This window comes from Hetaerina americana, unplaced genomic scaffold (genome assembly GCF_022747635.1).
Source record: "Hetaerina americana unplaced genomic scaffold, ioHetAmer1.1.p SCAF_12, whole genome shotgun sequence".
Classification (NCBI taxonomy): domain Eukaryota; kingdom Metazoa; phylum Arthropoda; class Insecta; order Odonata; family Calopterygidae; genus Hetaerina; species Hetaerina americana.
The window spans coordinates 14193027-14216201 of record NW_027286292.1 but is presented as its reverse complement, the minus strand read 5'-3'; the positions used below and the strand labels follow the sequence as shown (position 1 = coordinate 14216201).

Below are 23175 nucleotides of genomic sequence, written 5' to 3'. Positions count from 1 at the left end.
CTAAGCTTCATCGAGCGCAGTCTCGGTGTATTTAATTATTGTTTTCCTGCCGTAAATGTAGTTATGAACTCTTATAATGTAATTAACTAGGTGAAATATTGAAACAGCTTGTTTAGTCTCATGATCAAGGCTTTCTCAATTACTTACTGTGCCAACAGAATACGATATGTCAGGTCATACGAGGAATTATTAAAAATGAGTGACTTTAGAACAAGAGTAATTCTCATTACTTTATAAAGCTAATTTTTATTTGATCATCACATTTTATATTCATCCCAAGTCCTGAAAGAAATTCCTTGCCATCTGTTATGCACTGTCTCAAAAAGGTAGAAAATGAAGACATTAAGCTGCTCGTTATACTGGCAGACAGTGGTTTTCTTATGTTTTAAAGACAGTCATTCGCTTTAATATTCATTTTTATTTTCCTAAAATCCAAATTTGACATATATTATTTAATTAAATGAATTTCTCAAAATATTTCTGCAGCTTATAGTGAATATTTTGATGTGTAATTAAACAATAGCAATGATTTACTTTATCAAAGGAGTGCATTCACTTTTTCAGGAATGGTATCAGGGTGCAGAGAGATCAATAAACAGCTATTATTCCTGCTAAAATTCTAGTGATATCTTACTGGCCCTTCGTTTTTTATTATTTTATCGGGCAAATTTAACATTACTCGAACGAAATGGAAGGTAGAATTACTTAATCACCCTCGTCACTGATGACCAATCCCAATCGGTTTTACGTCGCTTTCTACTAAATTCACATCTAACTGAAAGCTTTCTCACCTGCATTTTTCTCATCTCCGACACCTGTCATTTTATTACATCTCTCTGAAGTTCGTCGTTGTCCCTTGTAGCTCGATCCGTTCGCCTTAATCCTCTTCTTCTTCCACGGTTTTCATTCGTCTAATTTTGTTTCCTTCAATTCTTAAAATATTTTCATTAGTTATTGCGGCCGTCATCTAATCTTCCAATCACCTCCATCATCGCATTTCGAGAGCTTTCAATCTTCTCCTTTCTCTTACTTTCATTACCCATGCAATGGTACCGCAGATGGGCATGCTCCAAATTCCTCCTTACTACGTACTTTAGTCTTTTCCCAATGGAGTTAAAATGTTTTCCTGGAATTATTCCTTTCCTTGTCTCTTGCACTATTTCTTTCGTTCTTAAGTCATTGATGGTTCAGTTTCCTAACTATTAAAATTCCTCCAATTCTTTTGAAGTACCATCGCCCGTCTTAACATCAGTACTGTCCTTCCGCAGGGCATGGTCTTGATTTTGTTTTTTTTCCTCATCAGATTAAACCTTCCTTTCTCGAAGTTAAAAGTGATCTATTCAATTCATTATGTGAGTACTCATAAAGCCAGAAGACTAGTCCTCCTATGGACCACAGCCTCGACATGGGGGACGTTATTTAGCGTTCCGATAGACTCTAGAGAATTGTTGTATCGGGGATGATAATTGGCTCTAGTAGGGACATCCATAGGTCGGAGGGTAGGCGCCTGATAATAGGTGCACAGGCGGCTGCAAAGTCGTCTCAACCCAGTGAAGCGGAATTTTCAAGTGATGGCTATAAACACTCTTGACGACGGTAACGTGAAACTAGGTCAATTAGTTTCCCACGACAAAAATATGGGCGGCAATAAATGGATAATTGACGGAATTTGGTGGAGAAGGAAAAGCCTCTGTAGGCATCATTAAATTCGTATAGCTTGGGTGGAACAGAGGGTGCCCGGAGAGGCTTGCCCGAATCGAACCTGGGCCCTCCGGTCAGTAGTCCAAGGCTCTGCCCCTGGACTACCGGGACCCACACACACACACATAAACGCATGCACACACGCACACACGCACGCACACACACGCAACACACACGCGCATGTAGTATCTATAAGGAAGGAATCTGGCCTGAAGACTTTGTGAGATCATTGTTAGTTCCTATTCCGAAGAAGGTAAAGGCTACATCATGTGAGGACTACAGAAGTTTGATATCCCACGCAGCTAAAGTTGTTCTCAGGATCATCAAGAGAGGGATAGAGAGTAGGGAAAATGATTACTTAGGGGATCATCAGTTTGGGTTTAGGAAGGGAGAGATGCGCGTGATACCATTGCAGGAATGAGATCAGTAATCGAGAGGAATAAGTATATGATAGGGCCTCTACATGCCTCAGACTGCTCAGATGCGAGTGAGGAATGGAGAGTCCGGATGGGTAGTGTTATACAGGGTTGCTCATTATCACCGGTGCTAAGAGGATATTTACTTCAGAATTTCCCTAGGAATAAAAAAATGTAGTACTAAAATGACACGTATACGTGAATAAGTTTTGATTGAATTTTATGCTAATGTAGTTATCAATTATGCAGCCCATCTGTTAGCAATGATGCTTCTCTAGATCCGACCATTCCCCTCCCAGACTTAGATCACAACCTTACCCCCCTTTGTGGAATTGTATAAAACATTGAGTTAACTGTATATTAATTGGTTGAGAAGAGGAAATTGATCAAGTTTTAGATACACTACAAATTAAAATGTGTGATAGTGTCCAATCGCTAAAGGTACCTTTAAGTAGCTTCATCAGTTTCTCGCCTCGAGTCGCCACTGGTACTAGAAAACTAAAGGTATTATATGCTCGAGTTTGAAGAAAATTGTGGGACAGTTGCGAAAAAATTCTGAATTTCATGAGCCCGAGTAGAAGCTTAGTGATTGAAATTCAGCTATAATATATGATGAAATATGAAGGCATTAAAAGATGGATTATATGCTGGAGAGAAATGATACCATTGATTGCATGAGGAACAATGGACTTCTAAGCTTCAAAGAAGTCATGAAGCTTCTAAGCTTTAAGGAAGTGAAGAAAATATTTGTCCATGGTGTAATATATTTTCTAATGCATTTTGTGGGAGGAAAATTTCGCTTGAAACTACTTGAGGTTCATAGTAGTCTAATGAAGTCTCGCCATATCCGAGGATGGAACCTGGGTTATCCTGTTATTTGCACCTTTCAAATATCCTTTTGAAGGGATGTAAATGAGATCTCCTCTTCTCCATCAATCAAACAGGTAAGGATTGCAATGCTAGTAGCTTAATATGAAAATACTATTGGTATCATATATCAAATAAAAATATGAGGAAATCTTGCAAAAAAAGCAACACATTTGCTTTCTTTGTCTTTACTCAAAGGCGGCAGCATGAGGCAATCATAAAAGGATTTAAATTAAAAGAAATTTTGATATCTTATAATAAAATTTTAATATTATGCAATTTTACGTCAAAAATAAATCGAAGAAGTTAATTTGACCAAGAGCAATCACCAAATGTTAAAAAATATGTATTCGAAATTATTTTCACCGAATGATACTTTTATGCACAGGGAATGGTCATATACCTCTTTATTTTCATTGAAAAAGGATCAGTAGTTATAATTTAACCTTGCTCTAAATTGTTGTGGAAATGAACTTTTTCTAATTTTCTTCATAATTTAAAAAAACTGATTTGCTGGATATGGAGTAAACATTTTATTGAATGGAGCTTACCGAAGTTTTTCAGAAATAACTATCTATTTCTGCAATAATCTGTCGTTTATGGGTATGCATATTTCCAGAAAGAATGAAGTACTTGTCCAGTGAAAATTATTCCTTAACTGGCCAATAAAAATAAATTCACTCATTTATATTTGTATGCATTAATTAGTTTTCATAGAAAACAAATTTTCTATTATTAATTGATACAATAATTAATTAAATCGTGAAGTCGGTTGGTTGAAAATAACTTTTCAATCACTTCAAACAAATATTTCCTGGTCTGAAGTATGAATCCCCGAGTCGTATGAATTCTGACTCTGGTGATTGGATCTTCCTTTTGCCCTACAGTACCGATTACGTGCAGTTGGTGGGTAGGAGAGGCGCTGTCTCACGAAACTGGTGTGATGCACAAGGCTGCGTCTCTGCTGGTTAGGAGAACAAAAGAAAAAGAATTACTCGGTTTATTTATTGATGCAGAAATCAAAAATCAATTTTTGCCAAGAATAGCGACATGATGACTAGGAAACAAAGATAAAAATGGTTAACCTTTGAACGGATATACAAATGCTTCAATAAATGAAGCTTTTTCCATTATTGTTAAATATATTTATTGGTAATGATTCGATTTTGTGAAACAGGATGACATTAATTAAAGACTTGAAGTGTGTAAATTCCACGATCAAGCTAGAACGGTATATAAATTTGATCTGAATAATGAATTTTTTATTATATAATTGAAACAAAGGCATTATGTTGCGAGTTCGTAAATTAATTGTTGATGAAGCGTAATAATAATAGATGTGGTTGGTCACGCCAATTATGTACGTCATTATCTCGAGAATATCTCCCTACTCCTTTCTCTCCTTTGATGGATTAAAACTTGAATTAATTCCATATATGAATGAATTAATTAATTTAAGGGGCTATTTAGATTAAATTATTTTTTTAAACATTAGGAAAATTGACTTTTCCACGACGAGTGATGCGAATGACAACTGCGGCAGGTGCATGAAGATTGGAAGCAATGGCTGCGCGATATAATATATAATAGCCGTGGGTGTGAGCTTTGTAATGATAAAATATATCGAATGATTAATGAAGAATTCATTAGGAAAGTGGGTGAAAAGCGGATTATATGAAAAACAGCTTAAAAAAAGAAAACAAATTGGATGCATCGTGGAGAAAATTAGTTTTCCGAAGTCCACAATTTTATTCAATCAGCCCAAAAACAGCATCACGCCAATTACATTGAACCAATAGCAAAGAAAAAAACTTGTGAGATTAATAAAACCTTAACGCATAAAAACAAAATTTAGCAATACAAATTACCAAAAAAATAAAAGCACCACATACAGGCGCTCGATTTATTTACATGAGGGAGACAAAATGATTAAAAGGAGAAGGAGCTCCGAAGAAAATTAGATGGGCGTAAGAGCACGGCAGGTATTGACGGAATGGGATGTTTGGGAAGGGTCGAAGTCAGGAAGATGTTACATTATTGTATTACAGGTTGATGGAAGTCTAAAGATAAATGAGCGTTTGAAGACTGAGAGGCGAGGGATGACACAATGAAAGAGGACATTCAACCGCGTCGTACGCAAAGGCACTTCATGCCACGGTGAAAAATATGGGAGGAAATGTCGAGAGAAAACCTGATATAATCAAGAGAGAAGTTACGAAGTGTAAATGGCGGTGGCGAATGATGGAGAGAAAGTTATTCAACGGGCGATGAGGTAGTTTTAGAGAAGTGGGAGGAACTTTGTCTCAAATTTAAGAACAATATTCAAGGACAGGAGAAATACATGCAAAGAGAAAAGTCCATAGGGCTGGAAAATTAGATACTTAATCCTCTCGGTGTATTAGACCCACCAGTGACATAGCTTTGGAAGATATACTTTTGATATGATCACAAAAGTTAAGTTCGGAGTGAAAGATGACGCCTAAATCTTTTTGAGTTGTGACTGCTGGAATTATTTGATTATTAATATGATAATCATGAGCTAGGAGTGATTTGTGGAGAGGAAAAGAAGGGATATTTTTCTTGCAGGATTTGCTTTTAGGCACCAATTATTGGACCATTCAGCAAGGGCGTTGAGGGCATTATGTAAGCTAGTGATGTCGTCGATGGAATCGGCTCGTTTGAAAATTTTGTAGCCATTTGCGTAGAGCAGAATTTTGCATGATGCAGTTGTAACTCTTTCAACTAAGTCATTTATGTGTAATACAAATAACAATGGACCAAGGGCACTCCCTTTGGGAACACCAGATGTTACAGGGAAGGGACTATAAAAGAGCTACAAGCGGTAATATACCAAAATCATATATTTTTAGGCGTCAGGGCAGGAAGTGAAGGAGACAAGAGAGATTACATGCAATATAAATATTTGGAGCTGTTTTTGCTTGATATCGCTTCCAGTTAATATTATGCAATATTTCTCAATGCCACTATCGACTCTAGTAGTGACGTCGTATTGAGGCAGTGCGATTGTATACTCTACAGTCCAGTTTCAAAGAAAAACATGTAAACTATGCATAGGCAGTCAGCCGAGAACATTAAATCTGCATCTTAATACGTTTTTCCACTTTTACAGAATAAACGTAGGCATCAGAACGTTTCCCTCCACCTTATCCCCGTCTACATCTGCTGTCTTGCTTTCATTTGGCGAAGGGATTCTCAAGTTGGGGAATGTCAGAAGTATCAGTGACAGTAAATCATGAATAAACGATGAATTAATGTGAGAAAGATAGACAAAGCCTTAAAAAGTTTGCATGGATGGTTAGGGTGGAATAAAGTGGTAACCTCTCTGTTCAATTTTTAATTTAGTGAAGTCTTTTTTTCAACTCTGACGGTAACGAGGGGTAACGACGTAAAATGTGAGTGTGACGTATTTCTTTCTTTCAAATATTTCCAAAGTAGCGAAGTCAACAGTAAGCAAATTACTTCTATTTTTTTCTTGTGCATAATGTAGTTTATTTATAATGGAATAACTTTGCAGAGCATTAATTTTAGTTGGTATGTTCTTTTTGTATATGCATTCTAAAAAATCCATCTGAAATAGCCAGTGCGTAAACGGGAACCCAGTCGAAGGCCTTGGAAGGCCCGCCTCCCCAGTGTTTATTGGCATACCGGGTAGTTCTTGGTTCTTTTTTAGCGCAAAAAATGGGAGCATATCAAGAATAGGATATTGAAAACCGTAAATAAAACTCTAGGAGCAGTTTATGAGTAAATGACAAGTTAAACATGGATACTGATGAGATGAATATGAAGATAGAGGTTAGAAGGAATTGGAAGAAAGTTAAAAGAAAATAAATACGATAAGAGAAAATACAAGGAGATAAATAATGCACTTAGTCGGGAAACAAATAGAGTGGTGTTGGATACCGTGGGAAGACTTTGAGCGTGAACAAAGGAAGGGTGAAGTAGGTGCTCTGTGCAGAAATGTGAAAGATATATTGTTAAGTAAGAAGGGGGTATTCGTGCACACTATAAAAGATACAACGAGAATGTTATTAAACAAGGAAATATTCTTGAGAGATGAAAAGAATGCATAGACGATCTCCTGTAGAAAGATATTGCACTAGCAATTTGAGACACAGAAAGTAAATATGAAGCACACGGGAATAGCTTAGGACTAGTTATGCCAGCGAGAAATTAAGGGCATTAAGAAAATTGAAATCAAAAAAGGTTTTGGGGATAGATCATATCCCCGAGGAACCACTTAAGTTTATATGAGCTAATTCCTAGCATTAATTAGGGTAGAATTTAGCCAAAATATTTCACTAGTTCCCATCTTAAAAGAGAGAAAGGCAGCCGAATGTAAAGACTATAAAAAAATCAGTTCGATTCCATGAACAGCCTAAGTGTTACTGAGGATGATAAATGAAAGGATGTAGATGACAGGTATGACTGTAAACAATGATCACTTGGGGGGTGATCAGTTTGCGTACAACAAGTGGAGGGGTGGCGAGATCACTAATAAAAGGGAACATAGACTGTATTCAGGGTGTATTTGCTTGTTTCGTATATTTTAGGAAGGCGTTTCATGGAATGCATTCGGCAGAGACAATGCGTTACAGAAAACGGAGGGAGTAAATTGGAGGGAAAGGGGACTTATTCGTAATCTGCGCATGCGTCATACTGCTCAGGTTTGTGTAGCAAATGGACAGTCGGGATGGGCAAAGAGGACGAGGAGTCAGACAGGGCGGATATTAGAAAGATGAGTAAGATAGGGAACTGCATCGTTACCAGTCATTTTAGCCTATATGCAGCGAAAATGGTAAAAATGGCAGTTTAGGAACTGGAGGCACAAATGGAAGACGATGGGGAATTCATAGAGGTAAATTGAATCAATGTAATGAAACACAGATTATGCGGTTTTCGAGAAAGAGGAGGGTTAAGTGAAACGTTAAAATAAGAAAGTAAAAACGAGGTAAAGTGAAATAATCTGCGTATCTTGGACGTGTCTTGGACCATGATGGTCACAATAGTAGGAATATAGGAAGAATAATTGCGTTAGACAAAGGAACTTTCACAAGAATAAGGTAATTATGACACATGCTGTAATGGAGATAAAAACCATGCCGGTGAAAACTTTGGTAGGGAGCGCGGTTTTGTACGGGGCGGAAACACGAGTAGCCGTTGAATTAAGATAAAAGGCGTGGATTGGAGGCTAAATGCGGGTGTGGAGAATGATGGAAAGGGTAAAATGGACCGATAAAAAAATTAAGTGAAGAAGTACTAGGCATAGAGTTGGGGGAGAGAGAGATTTGGGAGAAATCAAAAGAAGGTAGAGAAGATGTTGAAAGAGTGTACAATCTTTGTTTCTACAAAACAAACCTAAAACGGCAGACAGCCAAACAATAATATATGTTCTACAAAAGTAGGGGCCCTGTTACCATATTCTCTTTCAGGAACCTTACCAGAATCTTGTGAATGATGAAATATGTAGTTGATTCAGTACAGCTAAATGACTCGGTACTTAATTTCTCCTCGTCGTAATATTTTTTCTATGCATCGATCCTTTAGTGTGGTATTGAAAATTACGTGCTGGTTTTTCAACGAGAATTGCTCCATATTAAGTGATAATTAATATTTTATTCGCATAATTTATTGTGCAAAAAAAAATTTCATTGTCTGACTTTGTGTCAATAGTGCGTCAGTGGCAGTAGTTGCAATCTGATACACTCTCTGCCCACCTTACTTCTGAAGATGAAAAAAGCTTCCCGCGAATGTACCTCCACATTGAAGCTCAGTAAAGAGTCACTTGGCGTTAGGTCTGGGCTAAAGGTAAAATAAAGAATAATGTGTAAATTGCTTTCGCGAGAGCAACATCTTTTGCGATTAATGTTCGTTCATTATCGTGGTGTCCAATCCAGCCGTTTTTATACTGTGAATTATGAAGATTATACGCCTTTGCAGAATTTTCAATAAATTACTATTGAATTCTTTATTTATGGTTATGCTATGGTAATCGTCCGACATGCTCAGAATCTCGAAAAATGACGTGGCCATCACCTTTCCAGACAAAGCCAATACTAGCTTTTTGGTGCTGGTGATGCTGGTGATTTTAACGCAGAGCTTTATTTTTTACTCTCGAGATCAAAATAATGAAGTTTAGTATCATCTGCTGTGATAATTATCGAAAGTGTAATCCTCATCTTCCCGTAGCATTAACTGGTAACAATCCTGCACGCGGACGCTTTGTTGCTCGAGGAGTCTCTCAACCCACCGCGTACAAACTCGTTTCTTGCTCATTTTTTTCTCTTTTCAGTGAGGGAAATGAAATTCAATATTACTGATACTTCTCTTTACGTTTTTCAAGCTCCTTCTCTCACAGTGGCGGCAGCGGGATAAAATGGGTGATACACCTTATTGCTCAGTGATTATAATACTATTGCACTTATTAAAATATTGTTCTGTATGTGATGTGGACGGCGTGAGAAGTTATATTGCAAAAGTTAATGATGTGTTAGTGGTACGTGATTTTGATCGGTATATGAAATCGAAGAGTTCATGATTATGGGCGGAGTACGGCGATAGATGGTGCGTTGCATGTATGGTGTGAACCTAGCCCATGTATTATGGTAAAGGTGCAGTTTGTAATCTTAAAGTGACATTGTGTATAATAGCATTTTTTCATAAATCTGTTCTTCTTATGTATGTACATACGAGAGTGCATGTAAGAGTGACCAATGACCAGACCTGACTGTTGCCACCAGGACAATTGCCTGCTACGAGATTTATATAATAATAATAATGTGGGCTGTAATGTTTTAGTCATGGGAAGAATGTGCCTCGGATGCATTTTTAAGAGACAAGAGGTGAAAGAATGTGTGTTCTTATTGCCGGTTTGGTCATGCTGAGAGATACTGAATGATAGTCAGATCATGAAATAGTTGTAAAAGATAAGAGAAAATGGCTTGAGGGGAAGCGGTCAGAGACCTATGTGGCAGCCAAGAAACGAGCCAAGGCTGTGGGAAATTTTGTAATAATATGATCAAAAAGACATTTCGGAGAGTCGAGGGCTCTTCGAAGCCTCAGCACTTTATGATCACGACAGAGGCGAAAGAAGAGTGCAAGAATAGCGCTGTATGAAAATAGCTAATATATTAAAGTAAGTTTCCTGTCATAACCTGAAGTCAGAATTTTTGGCCCTGCTTATCCTTTATGTGAACGGCTCAAAGGATATGCATATATTTATGTATTATGTCTAGAAAGTAATGAATATCTTTAAAAAAATCATTCCTTCATAAAAACTATTTAATTATGATTTTTTTCAACATACATGGTATTAATTTTTTTGACTGGTATGCTCAAATTGACATATGTTGTCAGGAATTGTTTACTTTTCATGGAGTTTATTCAAGCCAAATGATTAATGTAATATCAAATGTACAACCAACTTACCATCACAAGCATATTGTGTCATTGTGCGAGGTGCACTCTTGTTAATTAGGGTGATTGAAACATTGTGTAATTAATACCTCCTCCTACAATGGTGCTCTCATTGCGTTTCTGCTCACCCCTCAGCTCTTTCCCTTTCCTCTCTCATCCCATTTTAGTTTCCTCCCGTTGACAAAGGCGGGAGGCCACCTACAAAAGTCCAGCTACTCTGCTTGTGCTCTGCTACATATTTGTGCGTGTATTGTGGGTGGATATTAATATATTCAATGCAGTGTACATTTGCAGGTTGAGTAAAACAAAAAGAAATTCAGCAGGAGATTATCATCTATCATAAAATGTCCCTGAGGGTGTAACACCAAAATAGTCCATAGGTAAATGATTGTTTTTCACTCAAATGTTTTTATCTCTCCTCTTGAAAGAGTGATTGGATGCCCGGCCATACACCGTCAGGTGAAGTTGAACCTAATTTTTGATAATACAGCAGGATTTTGATAATACGTCTACGAAAGGTTTAATCATGTCCTCACTTGTACATTGAAAGTATTTACTATCTCTATAATTACTTCGAGTTCTTACTACTATGATTCCTGATCGTTTGTGGAAAGAACGAATATTTGTATCTATCTGTACTGGAGTCAATCTCCGGTATCTTATCTTTGTGGGTAATCTACCTGAATATTGTGGGGCCATAATAATTTCTTTTGTGTCATTGTTGAACTCATTTGTTCGGAACCTTGCTGAAATTCTTAGTCTTGCTTGTTCTCTTCGCATCTCACGCGGCTTCCAGCTTAATTTTTCTAAAAGGCCTGTCACAGTCGTCTTCTTACCGTAACACATTTTACAATTCTGACGGATTTTCTCTGTAATTTATCTATATCTTTTTGCAACACTTCCTTCCAGAGGATAACACGTAATATCCATACGGTATTATGAAATACCAGTGACCAAAATTATTAGAATGAAAAGGTTACAATTTTCGTTCATTCATCCAATACGGAGAGGTATGTTTGCGGTTTCTATCGACCTTGGCACTTGCGCATGCAATTATTAAAAATGTTCTTCGTTAAAATGGCTGATGTTATTTTAATTTCTCTATATTTAATATATCTGCTGATTTGTTTTATACTTATCTACATCTATACAATACCCCGTAAGCCGAGGCAAGAGCGTGTGATAGGGGTGTGGTAGGGGTGTGGTGGGTCATCCACCAGCCAAGCTTGCGCAATCCCAATCATGTTACTTCTAAACAAATATTAGCTTGATCATGCACTCGAAAAATATTCATCACACTAAAGAAGGTACTTGCATGTAGCAATATTCAATAGCAGGATACGTATATTCAAATCATGTGGTAGAACCGTTAAAAAGATGTGTCTATAAAATAAAAAATAACATGCCGGATATGGGCTAACTAGATAAACTACCAATCCTAATAACCTCCTACGCGATTGCTGTCACATCTATTTTGATCACTAATGATACGAGGAAAAAACGACATTTTAAATCTATCCGTTGAAATATCTATCTCCCTGATTTTACGTACGTTAACTGATCTACAGGCCGAGAGGTGGTGCCCTTGCTGCGGTTTTCCCGGTATTCTGTAGATTTAGATCTATTGCATATCTATTTTACAATTGCAATTGAAAGGGTTTGCGATTCACCATCAACGATCACCGCAAACTGATTGCAAGGGTTTGCAATCACTTTGCGGTGATCGTTGATGGGAAAGAAAGAGGTGTTATGCATTGGCCAATGTAGAATGTGGGGATGAATTCACATTTACATGGTGGATAACATTACTGAAAGTACATAAGAGAATAGGGTGTGATGGAAGTGTGTCGGTGAAGATTATTGCATCCTAAATCGAAATATGCATAAATACCCCTCGATACACCAAAAAGGTGTGTGGCACGGGTGCAAGCACCAGGATGCAATGGTAGGAGATTAGGGAAGATATGGGAGAGGAAAGGAAAAGGGAAAAAATATTAAGAATAAACCTCAAGTAACGTGCAAATTTATATAAATGCTGTAGGAAGACTTATTTTAAAGCAAATGTTCATTTCACCTGCTAAATTACTATTTCTTTATTCTAGGAAAAAAAAGGAAAAAAATGAAGTACTCCAATTATACGACAGGCCTCCACCATACCAAGACAGGTCATGCAGGACAGAAAAGCAAGAAGGAGAAATTCTACAAGTTAATGGACTTGCAACTCAAGTACCCCGACCCTTAAGTCACAGTTAGAGAATGTAACAAACCGCATTTGACAGCGGAGGGCGTGAGGCAACCCCCCACAGAGAGTGATGAGGAATGAAAAGGGGAGCTTGAAAATAACAAAAAAAGGTACGGAATATTGTAGCGGAAACTATTTTAATTAATACAATGCGGTCATGTGGGAAGGTATTCGCCAGAAAAACACACGAGATTAGTGAAAGAGCATGCATTTGAGTAAACTAATTATTCCCTAGACGCTGTGAGCGGCAACTGGGGTTTTTGCTATTTCTAACTCAACAGTCACTATCCCGTATTGTTCGTGGGCACAAGAGTTCTTGAGTCCGCTAGTTCCGACGTCTCTTCCTTGAATTTAATATTCATGATCCAAGCGACCAATAGATGTTGGATTGCGAATAATTGAAACATCTCGGTGCTGAAACATGCGGCTCTAAATTTTTTTAATAAGTTCAACCTAGCATTAAATCGTGTTTATTCTAATGATTCCCAATTCAAATCCAGAAGCATTTCTGTAACGATTTTCATTTTTTTTCTGAACGGTTTTTTACGAAATGGGCCATCCTGTGTTGAACCTTCTCCATTTCTCGAATGAGATATTTTTCTGTCGGATATCATACACTGCTTGCATATGCTAAATGAGGCCTTAAAATAACATGGTAATTACGCTCCTTGACCTTATAGTCATTCCTGCCAACAATGCGTTCAATATATCCTAATTGTTAATTTACTTCTCCCCAGATTTTACGTAAGTGGCTGTCCCAAGTTAGGTCGTTATTATAGGTATTATATACTACGTATAGTAATACCTAGGTAGTTTACTGTATCAACTTCTTCGAGGTAACTCCAGCAAGTTTGCACTTAAATCCCGTTTATAATAAAATTAATCATTGAATATGAGTTATGGTCTTATGATGATCCCCGTTTAGTACACCATTTCAAAATACAATCTAAAATCCTAGATTATATTAATTGATCCCCTTCCCTAGAAATCTCCCGGTAAATCACCTTATCCTCCGCGAACGTCACAAGCTTACTTCACTTCGCGGTTCAAAATCTAAGAACCTCGACTTGAATCAGTGTCATTCGATGCACAATATAAGTGTATTTATTCAACAAAAATGATGGAGAAGAAATTATCCTTTATGAGAAATTTGAGTGTTTATTTTAATGTGAATTTAAAGATGCAACTTTTTCTGCGGACATTCGGCGACCATACAGGGTCGCACCCAAAAGTGGTAGGACCGATTTTTTTACAAGAATTTTATTGACGATATACTTACATCGACTTAATAATCTTCAAAGTATGCTCATTGAGCTGCTACACACTGAGTATAACGTTGCTCCCATTCCTCGTACACCCGCTGGAAATTTTCTTTGGGGATGCCGTTGATGACCCTCGTCGAAGCCTCTTGAACGGCCTTTATCGAGTCAAAACGTCGTCCCTTGAGCTGTCTTTTCATCAGGGGGAAGAAGAAGAAGTCCGGTGGTTCCAGATCGGGAGAATAGGGCGGGTGCGGCAACGTGGCTACGCCGTATTTGGCCAGGAGCTGTCTGACGACGAGGGCGCCATGGCACGGCGCGTTGTCATGATGAAGCACCCAGCAGTTTGCATGGCCAAATCCTGTGAAATAATGCGTTGGACGTTGGATGCAGACAGACCCAACTGGTCTGCAATTTCTTCACTGGTTAAGCGTCGGTCTGTGTTCAGCAGTGTCCTCACTCTGTCCACATTCGTGTCGGTTCTTGCCGTCGACGGCCGTCCGGAGCGATGGTCGTCTTCAACGAGCTCCCTACCCTCTTTAAACAACTTGTGCCACTCAAATACTGTGGAACGGCTTAAGGCAGTGTCCCCATAAGCCTGCTTGATCATATCGAGGGTCTCAGTTTCCGTCTTCCCGAGTTTCGCACAAAACTTCACGGAATAACGTTGCTCTAAATTCAGATTCATTTTGTTTTTCGACGCGGACAAAAAACTTGCTTCACTAAAAACGGTGTCCTCACTCAACGATAGCCCGCAGGCGACTGAGGTTGTTGTTGGTCTGTTGCTAAGAGCCCCCTCCACCTTACCCTGCCAGGCAGACCTCCCTCCACCGCTCCGTTCGCGCCAAAGAAAACCAGTCCTACCACTTTTGGGTGCATCCCTGTATTAAAGGCGTATCAGGGGCCGAATTTATATCGTTAAGCATTGCGATTCCGTCAGTTCATCAATTGTAAATGTAGCCAAAGGTTTATGCTGGGTGACTTCAATTTGTTTAGTTTATGAATTTACGGAAAAAATATGAAGAAATAACTTTCGGAGATAGGCTCAACGATGCTGGTGGAATTGTTTAAGATTGGTCGAAATTTTTAAGTACGTCATTTAAATATTTTAAAATTATCTTAAAGCTAATACAACTTGCAATTTATTATTGCAAGTTTATTTATTTCATACGTATTATTTAGCATGCAATTTATTGTTGTACTAGATACGTACAAACAATAGCGGATCTATCACTTGATTTCGTCTCGCCCAAACGTATGTGTTCTGACCGGTAATGATGTTAAAATAGTTAGAATGATTAATGGAAATGAGTATATCTCTTGATCGGCAGATAAGGTCTTATTGGGTGCAGCTTATGGAGGTCAATAAAAGTTTCTGAGTGACACTGCGTAATAAAATAGCATTGATAAACTGCTTACCATCTTCACCATCGAAGAAGAAGGCGTCTGCACTCATAAGAGATAAGACGATGGCGGTAGACCCATAGGAGGTGAAGGGGTGATAGGCAATACTGGGTCACCAGTTTTATTGCCAAGTGTCGACTATGAGGTTGCTTTTGTTTACTTTAGGCAGCTATCATTGGGAATTCGGATATCGATTGGATGTATGGTTTCATGATATGGCGCATAGAATGATTATCCCATTGCATTATTAATAAACAGCAAGGGTATGCACTGTGAGATAGATGGATAGTATTATTCATATATTGAGAAGGCATTTTGATCATAGAAGTATGTTATCATGCTATGCATACATGCTATAATGTTCATAAAGTGATGGTGTTAAACTATGATCAAAATGTCTTTTCATCCGCGTGCTTAATCGTCTTCAGCTATTTAGAGTCAGGCCAAATAAATAGTTTTTTCGGTGCAGGAGACTGATAACATTATTTATATCCGCTTTTAATAATAAATCTGAAATTGGCTATTTTGCCATCCAGGGGAACAACAAATCTGAAATCGATTTGTTGAATATGTATTAAAAAAAGGAGCAATTTGGGGCGCAGGCTTTTTCAGTACCTTTGCGGGAATATCCTATCCCTATATCTATTCCGCATGAAAACTATGATAGATTAGACCACGCATGTGAAATCAGGAAGATAGATAGTAGAATGGATAGATTAAAAATATCATTTTTCCTCGTATCATTAGAGATCAAAATAGATGTGACAGCAATCGCGTAGGAGCTAACTAGCATTGGCAGTGTATATAGTTTGTCGATTTCCTACACCTTTTTTTTAAATGTATTAGACCAATCTTTTTAACCGTTCTCCCGCATGATTTGAGTATACGTATCCTGTTATGGAATATTTTTTCTTGTAAGTACCTTCTTTCATGTGATTAAATTTGTTCAAGTGCATGATCAAACTAATATGCGTATATCTATTCGCTGTAAATGTCAGAGGCGTACTTATGTACGTGTAAAGGTGAATGTTAATAGCAAATTTATTTAGTATAGTGTACTATTTGGGGGGGATGTGATAATCTAATGAATAGATCGTCGGACTGCTGATCAGAGGGCCAGGGTTCGAGTCCGGGGGACGCCTCTAGGCACCCTCAGCTTTACCCACGTTTTGGGATTTTTCGGTTGCCAGGTTGTTCTTGGAAATAATTTGTGGGACAGTGATAGGATTTGGCCCTCCTACCCTGATGTGTGAATTTCAAACGCGTTTGGGCTTAGAATCGGATGGACTCTACCATCACCTACCAAACCGCTTCTGGTTGACAACTGTGGTTTGTGTGGTGTATACTATTGTGTTTGAACTCTCGGCACACGTTGCTTCGACCACGTGTGGTGCTTGGCCAGAAGTAGTAAGCCCACTATAACGGATTGCAGTTCTATTGGGTATATACGGAAAGAAACAATAGGTCGGTCTCGATAATTAGATTAGTGCATTTTTGGAAAAATACTGAGCAGAGGGGTGCGGTGGGGAGAGAGTTGATGCATATTTATCGCATAAAAGGCGCATCGGGGGACTTTGGTAATTTATTTTTTTAATTACTCAATAACACATGACTAGTGCCTACCTGAAAATAATTAATTATTTTTATTATTATTATTGAAGCAATTCCTGGCGATATTTTGGTGAAACTAATTTATTATCGTTAATACCTTCTAAAAAACGTTCAATTTAAGCTTTAGGATCTGAACCCTTCAAATAATACGTAATGTGTGTGTGGTAGTAGTAGTATTTAGGGGAGGCGACCGACAGCTAAGGTCATTTGCGCCATAAGGGATGGACAGGAAAGCATGACGGGTGGAGAGAAACCCAGCGTCGGCATTAACCTATTCTTAGCGAAAGGCGCCAAGGGGTCCGCAGCTTAACGTCCCATCCGACGGACGGCGTACTCACTTAAAGTGCTCTCTACAAATCACCTCAAGTAGGGATCGAGGTGCCACTGAAAAATATCCGACGCCGCTGGGATTCAACCCGGCTTCTCTGGGTGGGAAGCCAGAGGGCCCGGGCCTACTGGTGTATATCAATGCAACAATTTCGGTGTTAAAAGTTTTCACCTTGACCGGGATTCGAACCTGGATCCCTCGATGTTCGGCCGAGAGCTTTAGCCAGATAAACTATCGAGGCATCCTCTTAAACATTGAAATTTTGGGGGATTTAAAGGAACAAATTGTTGCATTGAAATGCAGATTAGCGGATGACTCCGTTGGAAGTTACTGTTGCGGCATCTCTCCGCAGTTTCTTGTAACTAGTGTTTATTTTAGTAAATACAGTGTGATTCTATCCCAAAGGATTTCACTTATTGAAAATCGGACCAGTGAGATAGTGCATCTGGTCGTTAAAAACAAGTTTGCAAGTGTTTACAGATTTATCAACAACTCGTTAGATGTCGATCAATAAAGTGTCATCGACTGCATTAGAACTTAAGAGTCACGTGAATATGACTAAAATGTTAACATTTTATTTAGAATTGACAGGAAGATTTCGCTTTCGTTAGGGTTCAAAACTGGACCCTTGGAAAAGACAAATGCCTTCGGTGAGTAATAAATAAGGCAAGTACTAAAATACGACCAACCTTCTCTCTGGACATCTGAGTTTTGGTGTTTTGGGCTGCATCTGACAAGGGAGAGTTCGGAGGTGAATCATTCGAAGAGGATTCTGTCGAAGAATCTGGAAGGTCTGGGTCTCCGCTGAGGGAACTTGTCTCGCTGGAATCAATTGACTGGCGGCGTGATTCATAATCCACTTTTTCTTTTATTGCTTCCATTTCGTCATGTATTTGAAACAATTGTTGAAACAGAGATGTATCCTGAGCCAAGAGTCCACCCTGTTGAAGGCCAAGACGCGGTATCATTAATCCAATCTGGGGTGTTAAGCAATGATTATATTCATATTTTTAATTTTCTCCTTTGATTACAGTGAAAAATGATATGAATGTAATACATTCATATGCGGAAAGCAATCATCGGATGAGTGGTATGGGAGTAGAAGTTGCATGAGGTGCCTCCTTTGAAAATGGATATTCAAACAGAATATTGTACGGAAATACTTCAAAGCACGTAAAGCTACTCCTAACTTCCGCCACTCAAGTTTCGTTGCCTCATACCCAGGGCAAGGTTAAATTTGGTCCGATTCAATTCAGAATCCCTATTTACTCACATTCATCAAACATACTTATATTATTTACCCAAACTTTATATTCACATGTTTGTAACCGATTATTAAATAGCCACTTGTATGATTAATAGTTATCCTGTCACTCCTCCTTGGATTCGTAGGGTTTGTAAATTACGAGGGTCATCCGGAAAGTAGTACCCGTTCGTGCCGCATGAAGTGCTGACGACGCGAGTAGCCGCTGGACGAGGTCAGATAGCTTCAGTGGCTTGTCTGCCTTCTCTGAGCCAAGTTGCGTGACGCTAGCATTGCCTGTGTTGTTTCTGTGATTGTTTACAATGTTTAAAAAAATTGAGAACGCCGCCAGTTGTGAAGTGAGGGCAGTGATTAAATTCCTCAATGCAAGAAACGTTCGCCCATGTGATATTCATCGCCAATTAAAGGAGGTGTATGGAGACAATGTAATGGACGAGTCGTCTGTTCGGCGGTGGTGTCGCAACTTCAACATGGGGAGGGGGAACACACACGACGATGAGCATTCGGAGAGACCGTCTGTCATTACAGACCAACTGGTGAGCTCAGTTGACGAATTCGTGAGGAACGATCGGCGCGTCACAATTGATGACATCTGTGAGCATTTTCCCAATGTTTCTCGAACAATTGTTCATGAAATTGTTAAACACCATCTGCATTATGCAAAAATTTGTGCAAGATGGGTCCCTCGCGTATCTCAATGAGCTGGCGGCGAAGGACTATGCAGCAGGAATACAGAAACTTGTCACACGTTATGACAAATGCCTTAATTTGCTTGGAGATTATGTTGAGAAGTAGTTTAAAGTATCCTCTTTCAAATAAAATTTTTTATGTTTGTTAATATTTACTTTTGTGTCTTTATTTCACGAACGGGTACTACTTTCCGGATGACCCTCGTAGTTTACAGGAACAAAATAAAGTCCCAAGGCCAATATTTTGCTCTTTATACTCATCTATACCCTTAACATCTATACCCTGCGTACATCCCAATGGTATGAAGCGGTGCAGTAACACTAAATGAAAGAATGAAGAGTCGAAATGGGATTTAACGCATTTGATTAGGTGTGGAGAACTTTAAGAGTTCCAAAGCAATGAACAATACCCATAATGGAGAATGCAAAGGTAAATTAATGTTACCTAAGTATTTCGAGGTCTGTCCAATAAATACGCGAACTGGGGCCTTGAAAATTTTATTTTGCAAAATTTAGTCTATAGCTACTTTGTCTCCTTCCTAGTACTCTTCATTCATTACTTTACACTCACTCCATCCGTTACTCCATTTCCACTGTTAAAAGCACCCTTGGAAGTACTCGGAAGTTAGGCTTTTTAGTTTTCTCGTCGTTTCTTGCTTTATTGTGTCCGCATCTTCCCAGTGATGTCCCCTTATCACACTTTTGTATTTTGGAAATAAGAAAAAGTCGCAGGGGGCGAGATCTGGCGAATAAGGAGGATGTCCAAGGATACTGATTGATTTTTTTGCCAGAAACTGGCGAACAATCTATACTAAATGTGGAGGTGAATTGTCATGATGAAGGGTCCATCCATCATGTTCGGTTAAAGTAGTGTGCGCTGTTGAATTTCCTAAATTAAGTTCATCAGCTATCATTCGGACAGGTTTTCGACGATCGGTAAGGACAAGGGACCACAAACGATCAATGTTGTCGTCAGCACAGGTGGTTGAAGGTCGTCCCGGCCTTGCATCATTCATGGCGTCTTGTCGGCCATTTATAAACGCTTAATCCACTTCGAAACGTATGTTTTCTTCAGAGCACATCACTGTAAACCGCTGTTAACATTTCATTAATTTCTTGATAACTTTACAGCAATTCACAAAAAAAACTTGATGATTATTCGTTGCTCCGCCATTTCGTCAATTTCCATTGTCGACAAACCGTAAAAACAAGGACGACAGAAACACATAACTGGCACCATACGCACAGCTCGACGATCCACCTAGCACAGACGGCTCATTGGGTTTTGTGCAACTAGCGCCGTTGGTGGGCGGGGCTCTAGTCTACGTCATGGCCGCCAGATTGCGCCAGTTCGCGTATTTATTGGACATACCTCGTCTACCGTTTCAATAAGGAAAAATCATTGCCTGGCACACAAATTTTGCCGGGACTCAAAAGTTTTCTATCATGGACGTAAAAGGTAGCTAATCAAATCAAACTTTCGAAGTGAACTATATATATATATATATATATATATATATATATATATATATATATATATATATATATATATATATATATATATATATATATTTTATCCAGAGAATCTTAGCTTAAAACATTTTAAATATTTTACTACTGAAGTTTTGTTAGATAATTTTTAACTAATGTTTATTGTATCATATCGATGTACTTTAGATTTCAATCAATTATCGCTTTGCAATTCAAGGGTGGAAAAATTTGAATATGATCAATATTATACAACGAAGTTTAACCTTATATGTTTCTATATGCTGCATATGGATATCGTTTCCTCATGATCAGGCACGTTGTGAGGAGCCTTAATTTCCGCATGGAAGTTCTATGACGAGTGTAGAGGGTGTTGGGCTACCAGTTACACTATGAGCAATATTACTAATATCATAAAATGGGCGATCTATTTTTTAATTCTGCTAGAAACCAATAAAAGGAACAATTGGTATTATATTTCTGCAAATAATAATACACATCTAAAACACAGGTTGTTGGATGTTCATTTTAATTAAGGATAAAAAAGTGATTCCTGCTATTCTTAATTTAATGTTAAGAGCTATTTTCATGCATTGAGGCATCCATAGGACTAAGATGTCGTAACGAGTTGAAACTTTGGGTAAGACGAAATGAAAACGTGCGTTAATCAATCAAGGAATCTAGTATCATTGCTATTGTATCAAAATCGATTGCCATAGTGGCCATATTTTCCTCTTACATTTATCAATTATTGCTAAGTGCGCCCGAGATTAATGACCGTCAGAATTGGTGTAAATATGTGCTCTGCCGGTTTTACTTTTCTTTCTCTCTCCGGACAGCCTCGCCCGCCACCGGACTTCACGCCGTCAATCCCCCCGAACGAACCCCGGCACTGCACTCACTATTTCCCTCTTGAGGTCGAGGATCTTGTCGTCTAGCATTGCGGTTCGCCTGCCTTCCCGCCGCTCCCCAGCCTCCGCCCCGCGCGCCTCCGCGCTCCACCGTTCCGCCAGCCGCGCGTTCTTCCGCCGCCAGCGATCGAAGAACTCCCGGCACACGGCTGCGTCCCTCCTCTCGGGCGAATCCTCCCGCGACGGGCCCCCGAGGGCCCACGGCGGCCCTCTGCCGTCGCCATCATTGCCGCCCGCACTCCGGCCCACCATACGCCCCGCGCGCTCTTTCCCTCTCCCTCTCGCCTCCGCGGCGCCACACTCGCCGCGCCGGGCGACCACTGCTCCTCCCGGCAACGGGTTCCCTCTCGCGCCCGACACCACCTCGGGCACACTGAGATCCGCAGCGCCCCACCACTCGCGCACCAATGGGGCTTCTAGGCGGGCGACGGGGGTAGGTGGGAGGGGGGCATGGGGAGGGGGGTCTGATGGCGGAGGCTCGTGCGACGAAAGTGGGCCGGCACGGCGAGAAAGCTGCGCCCTCCACCCCGTCTTCCCTCCCCCAGAGTCCGTCTCCTCCTCACCGTCGTCGACACCCCCCTCCCCGTCCCTCGCGAGCTAACTTTCGTCAACACTTAAGGGATAGATGCGGCTCTTTATGACCTTAAAACTAGAGCTTGCAAAATTTATTACTTAAAATAATCAACTAAACGTATCGAACAGAGAGTATAGAACGGTCGCAAATGCAATAATATTTAAACCAATGCGCAAGAGGATGGTTATTGGTACATATTCGCATTTTGATAAAATGGGTAGAAGATTTAGGGTTTGCTAAGCGCGCGATCCCATTGGCGGCGGTGTAACATCCTCGCCTGCCAACTCGGAGGTCACGGGTTCGCTTCCCGCCTAGTTGGGCTTTCCTTACCAAGGGCTTGGGTGTTTGTAATTGTCATAAATGTAATGTACAACGGTTAGGTGGAAGAAGGGACTATGAAGCCTCAGCCTGGCCCCAATAAAGTCGTTAAATAAGTAGAAATTTCAAAGTTAAAAATCATTCGCCTTAACTGGGATTCGAGTCTGGATCCCTCAATGCCCGGCCGAGTGCTTTGACCGGTTAAGCTACCGAGGCGTTTGAGCTACTGGTCTAACTAAATATTCTTTGTTCTTCTTGCTATATAATACATCTTTAGGGACAATGTGAGGGTTTCTTAAAAATCATTCCATGATGGCGTTTGTGAAAGACATTTTTCAAATACTTAATGAACGCCGTAATTATTCATTGCACTTTACAGGGTGCGTTCTAAAAGTAATTCTTTTATTTTCAAAAGTAATTCATTGAACAGGTTTACACAAACACTTTAAGTTCTTCAAAGTGCCGTCCTTACACCTCGGCGCATTTTTTCCCGCGACTCTACCATGACCGGTGCGCGCCCTGGAAGACGTCTTCGGGGACCTCTCGCAAGGTCTTCGTCACGGCTGATTGGATCTTTTCTATGGACGAAAAAAGGGTTTATTTCAGGGCTGTCTTAATCCGAGGGAACAAAAAGAAGTCTGCTGGGGCGACGTCATACTACAAGTATAG

The 23175-nt window shown here is 39.5% G+C and overlaps 1 protein-coding gene across 3 annotated transcripts; it reads right to left on the bottom strand.

Annotated features, from left to right (window-relative positions):
* Positions 1-3493: 3493 nt before the first annotated feature.
* Positions 3494-21987, bottom strand: LOC139685869 (uncharacterized). Of its 3 annotated transcripts, none has more exons than XM_071582991.1 (3): positions 21606-21987; positions 17952-18203; positions 3494-3948 (listed from the first exon to the last, which is right to left on the bottom strand). In XM_071582991.1, the coding sequence occupies exons 1-3, from the start codon at positions 21864-21866 to the stop codon at positions 3784-3786; spliced, it is 678 nt and encodes a 225-aa protein (XP_071439092.1). In that variant the 5' UTR covers positions 21867-21987; the 3' UTR covers positions 3494-3783. The 3 variants fall into 3 exon arrangements, with proteins under 3 accessions (XP_071439092.1, XP_071439093.1, XP_071439095.1); XM_071582992.1 differs by having other exon boundaries at positions 3494-3945; XM_071582994.1 differs by lacking the exon at positions 3494-3948 and adding an exon at positions 14145-14280.
* Positions 21988-23175: the final 1188 nt, after the last annotated feature.

Excerpts from the sequence above, each read along its gene's own strand:
- LOC139685869 (XM_071582991.1), bottom strand. The coding sequence starts at position 21,866 with ATGGTGGGCCGGAGTGCGGGCGGCAATGATGGCGACGGCAGAGGGCCG. Across the intron at positions 18,204-21,605 it reads TCGACCTCAAGAGGGAAATA|GGTGGACTCTTGGCTCAGGA; the intron begins GTGAGTGCAGTG and ends GGCCTTCAACAG. Across the intron at positions 3,949-17,951 it reads CTCAGATGTCCAGAGAGAAG|CAGAGACGCAGCCTTGTGCA; the intron begins GTTGGTCGTATT and ends TCTCCTAACCAG.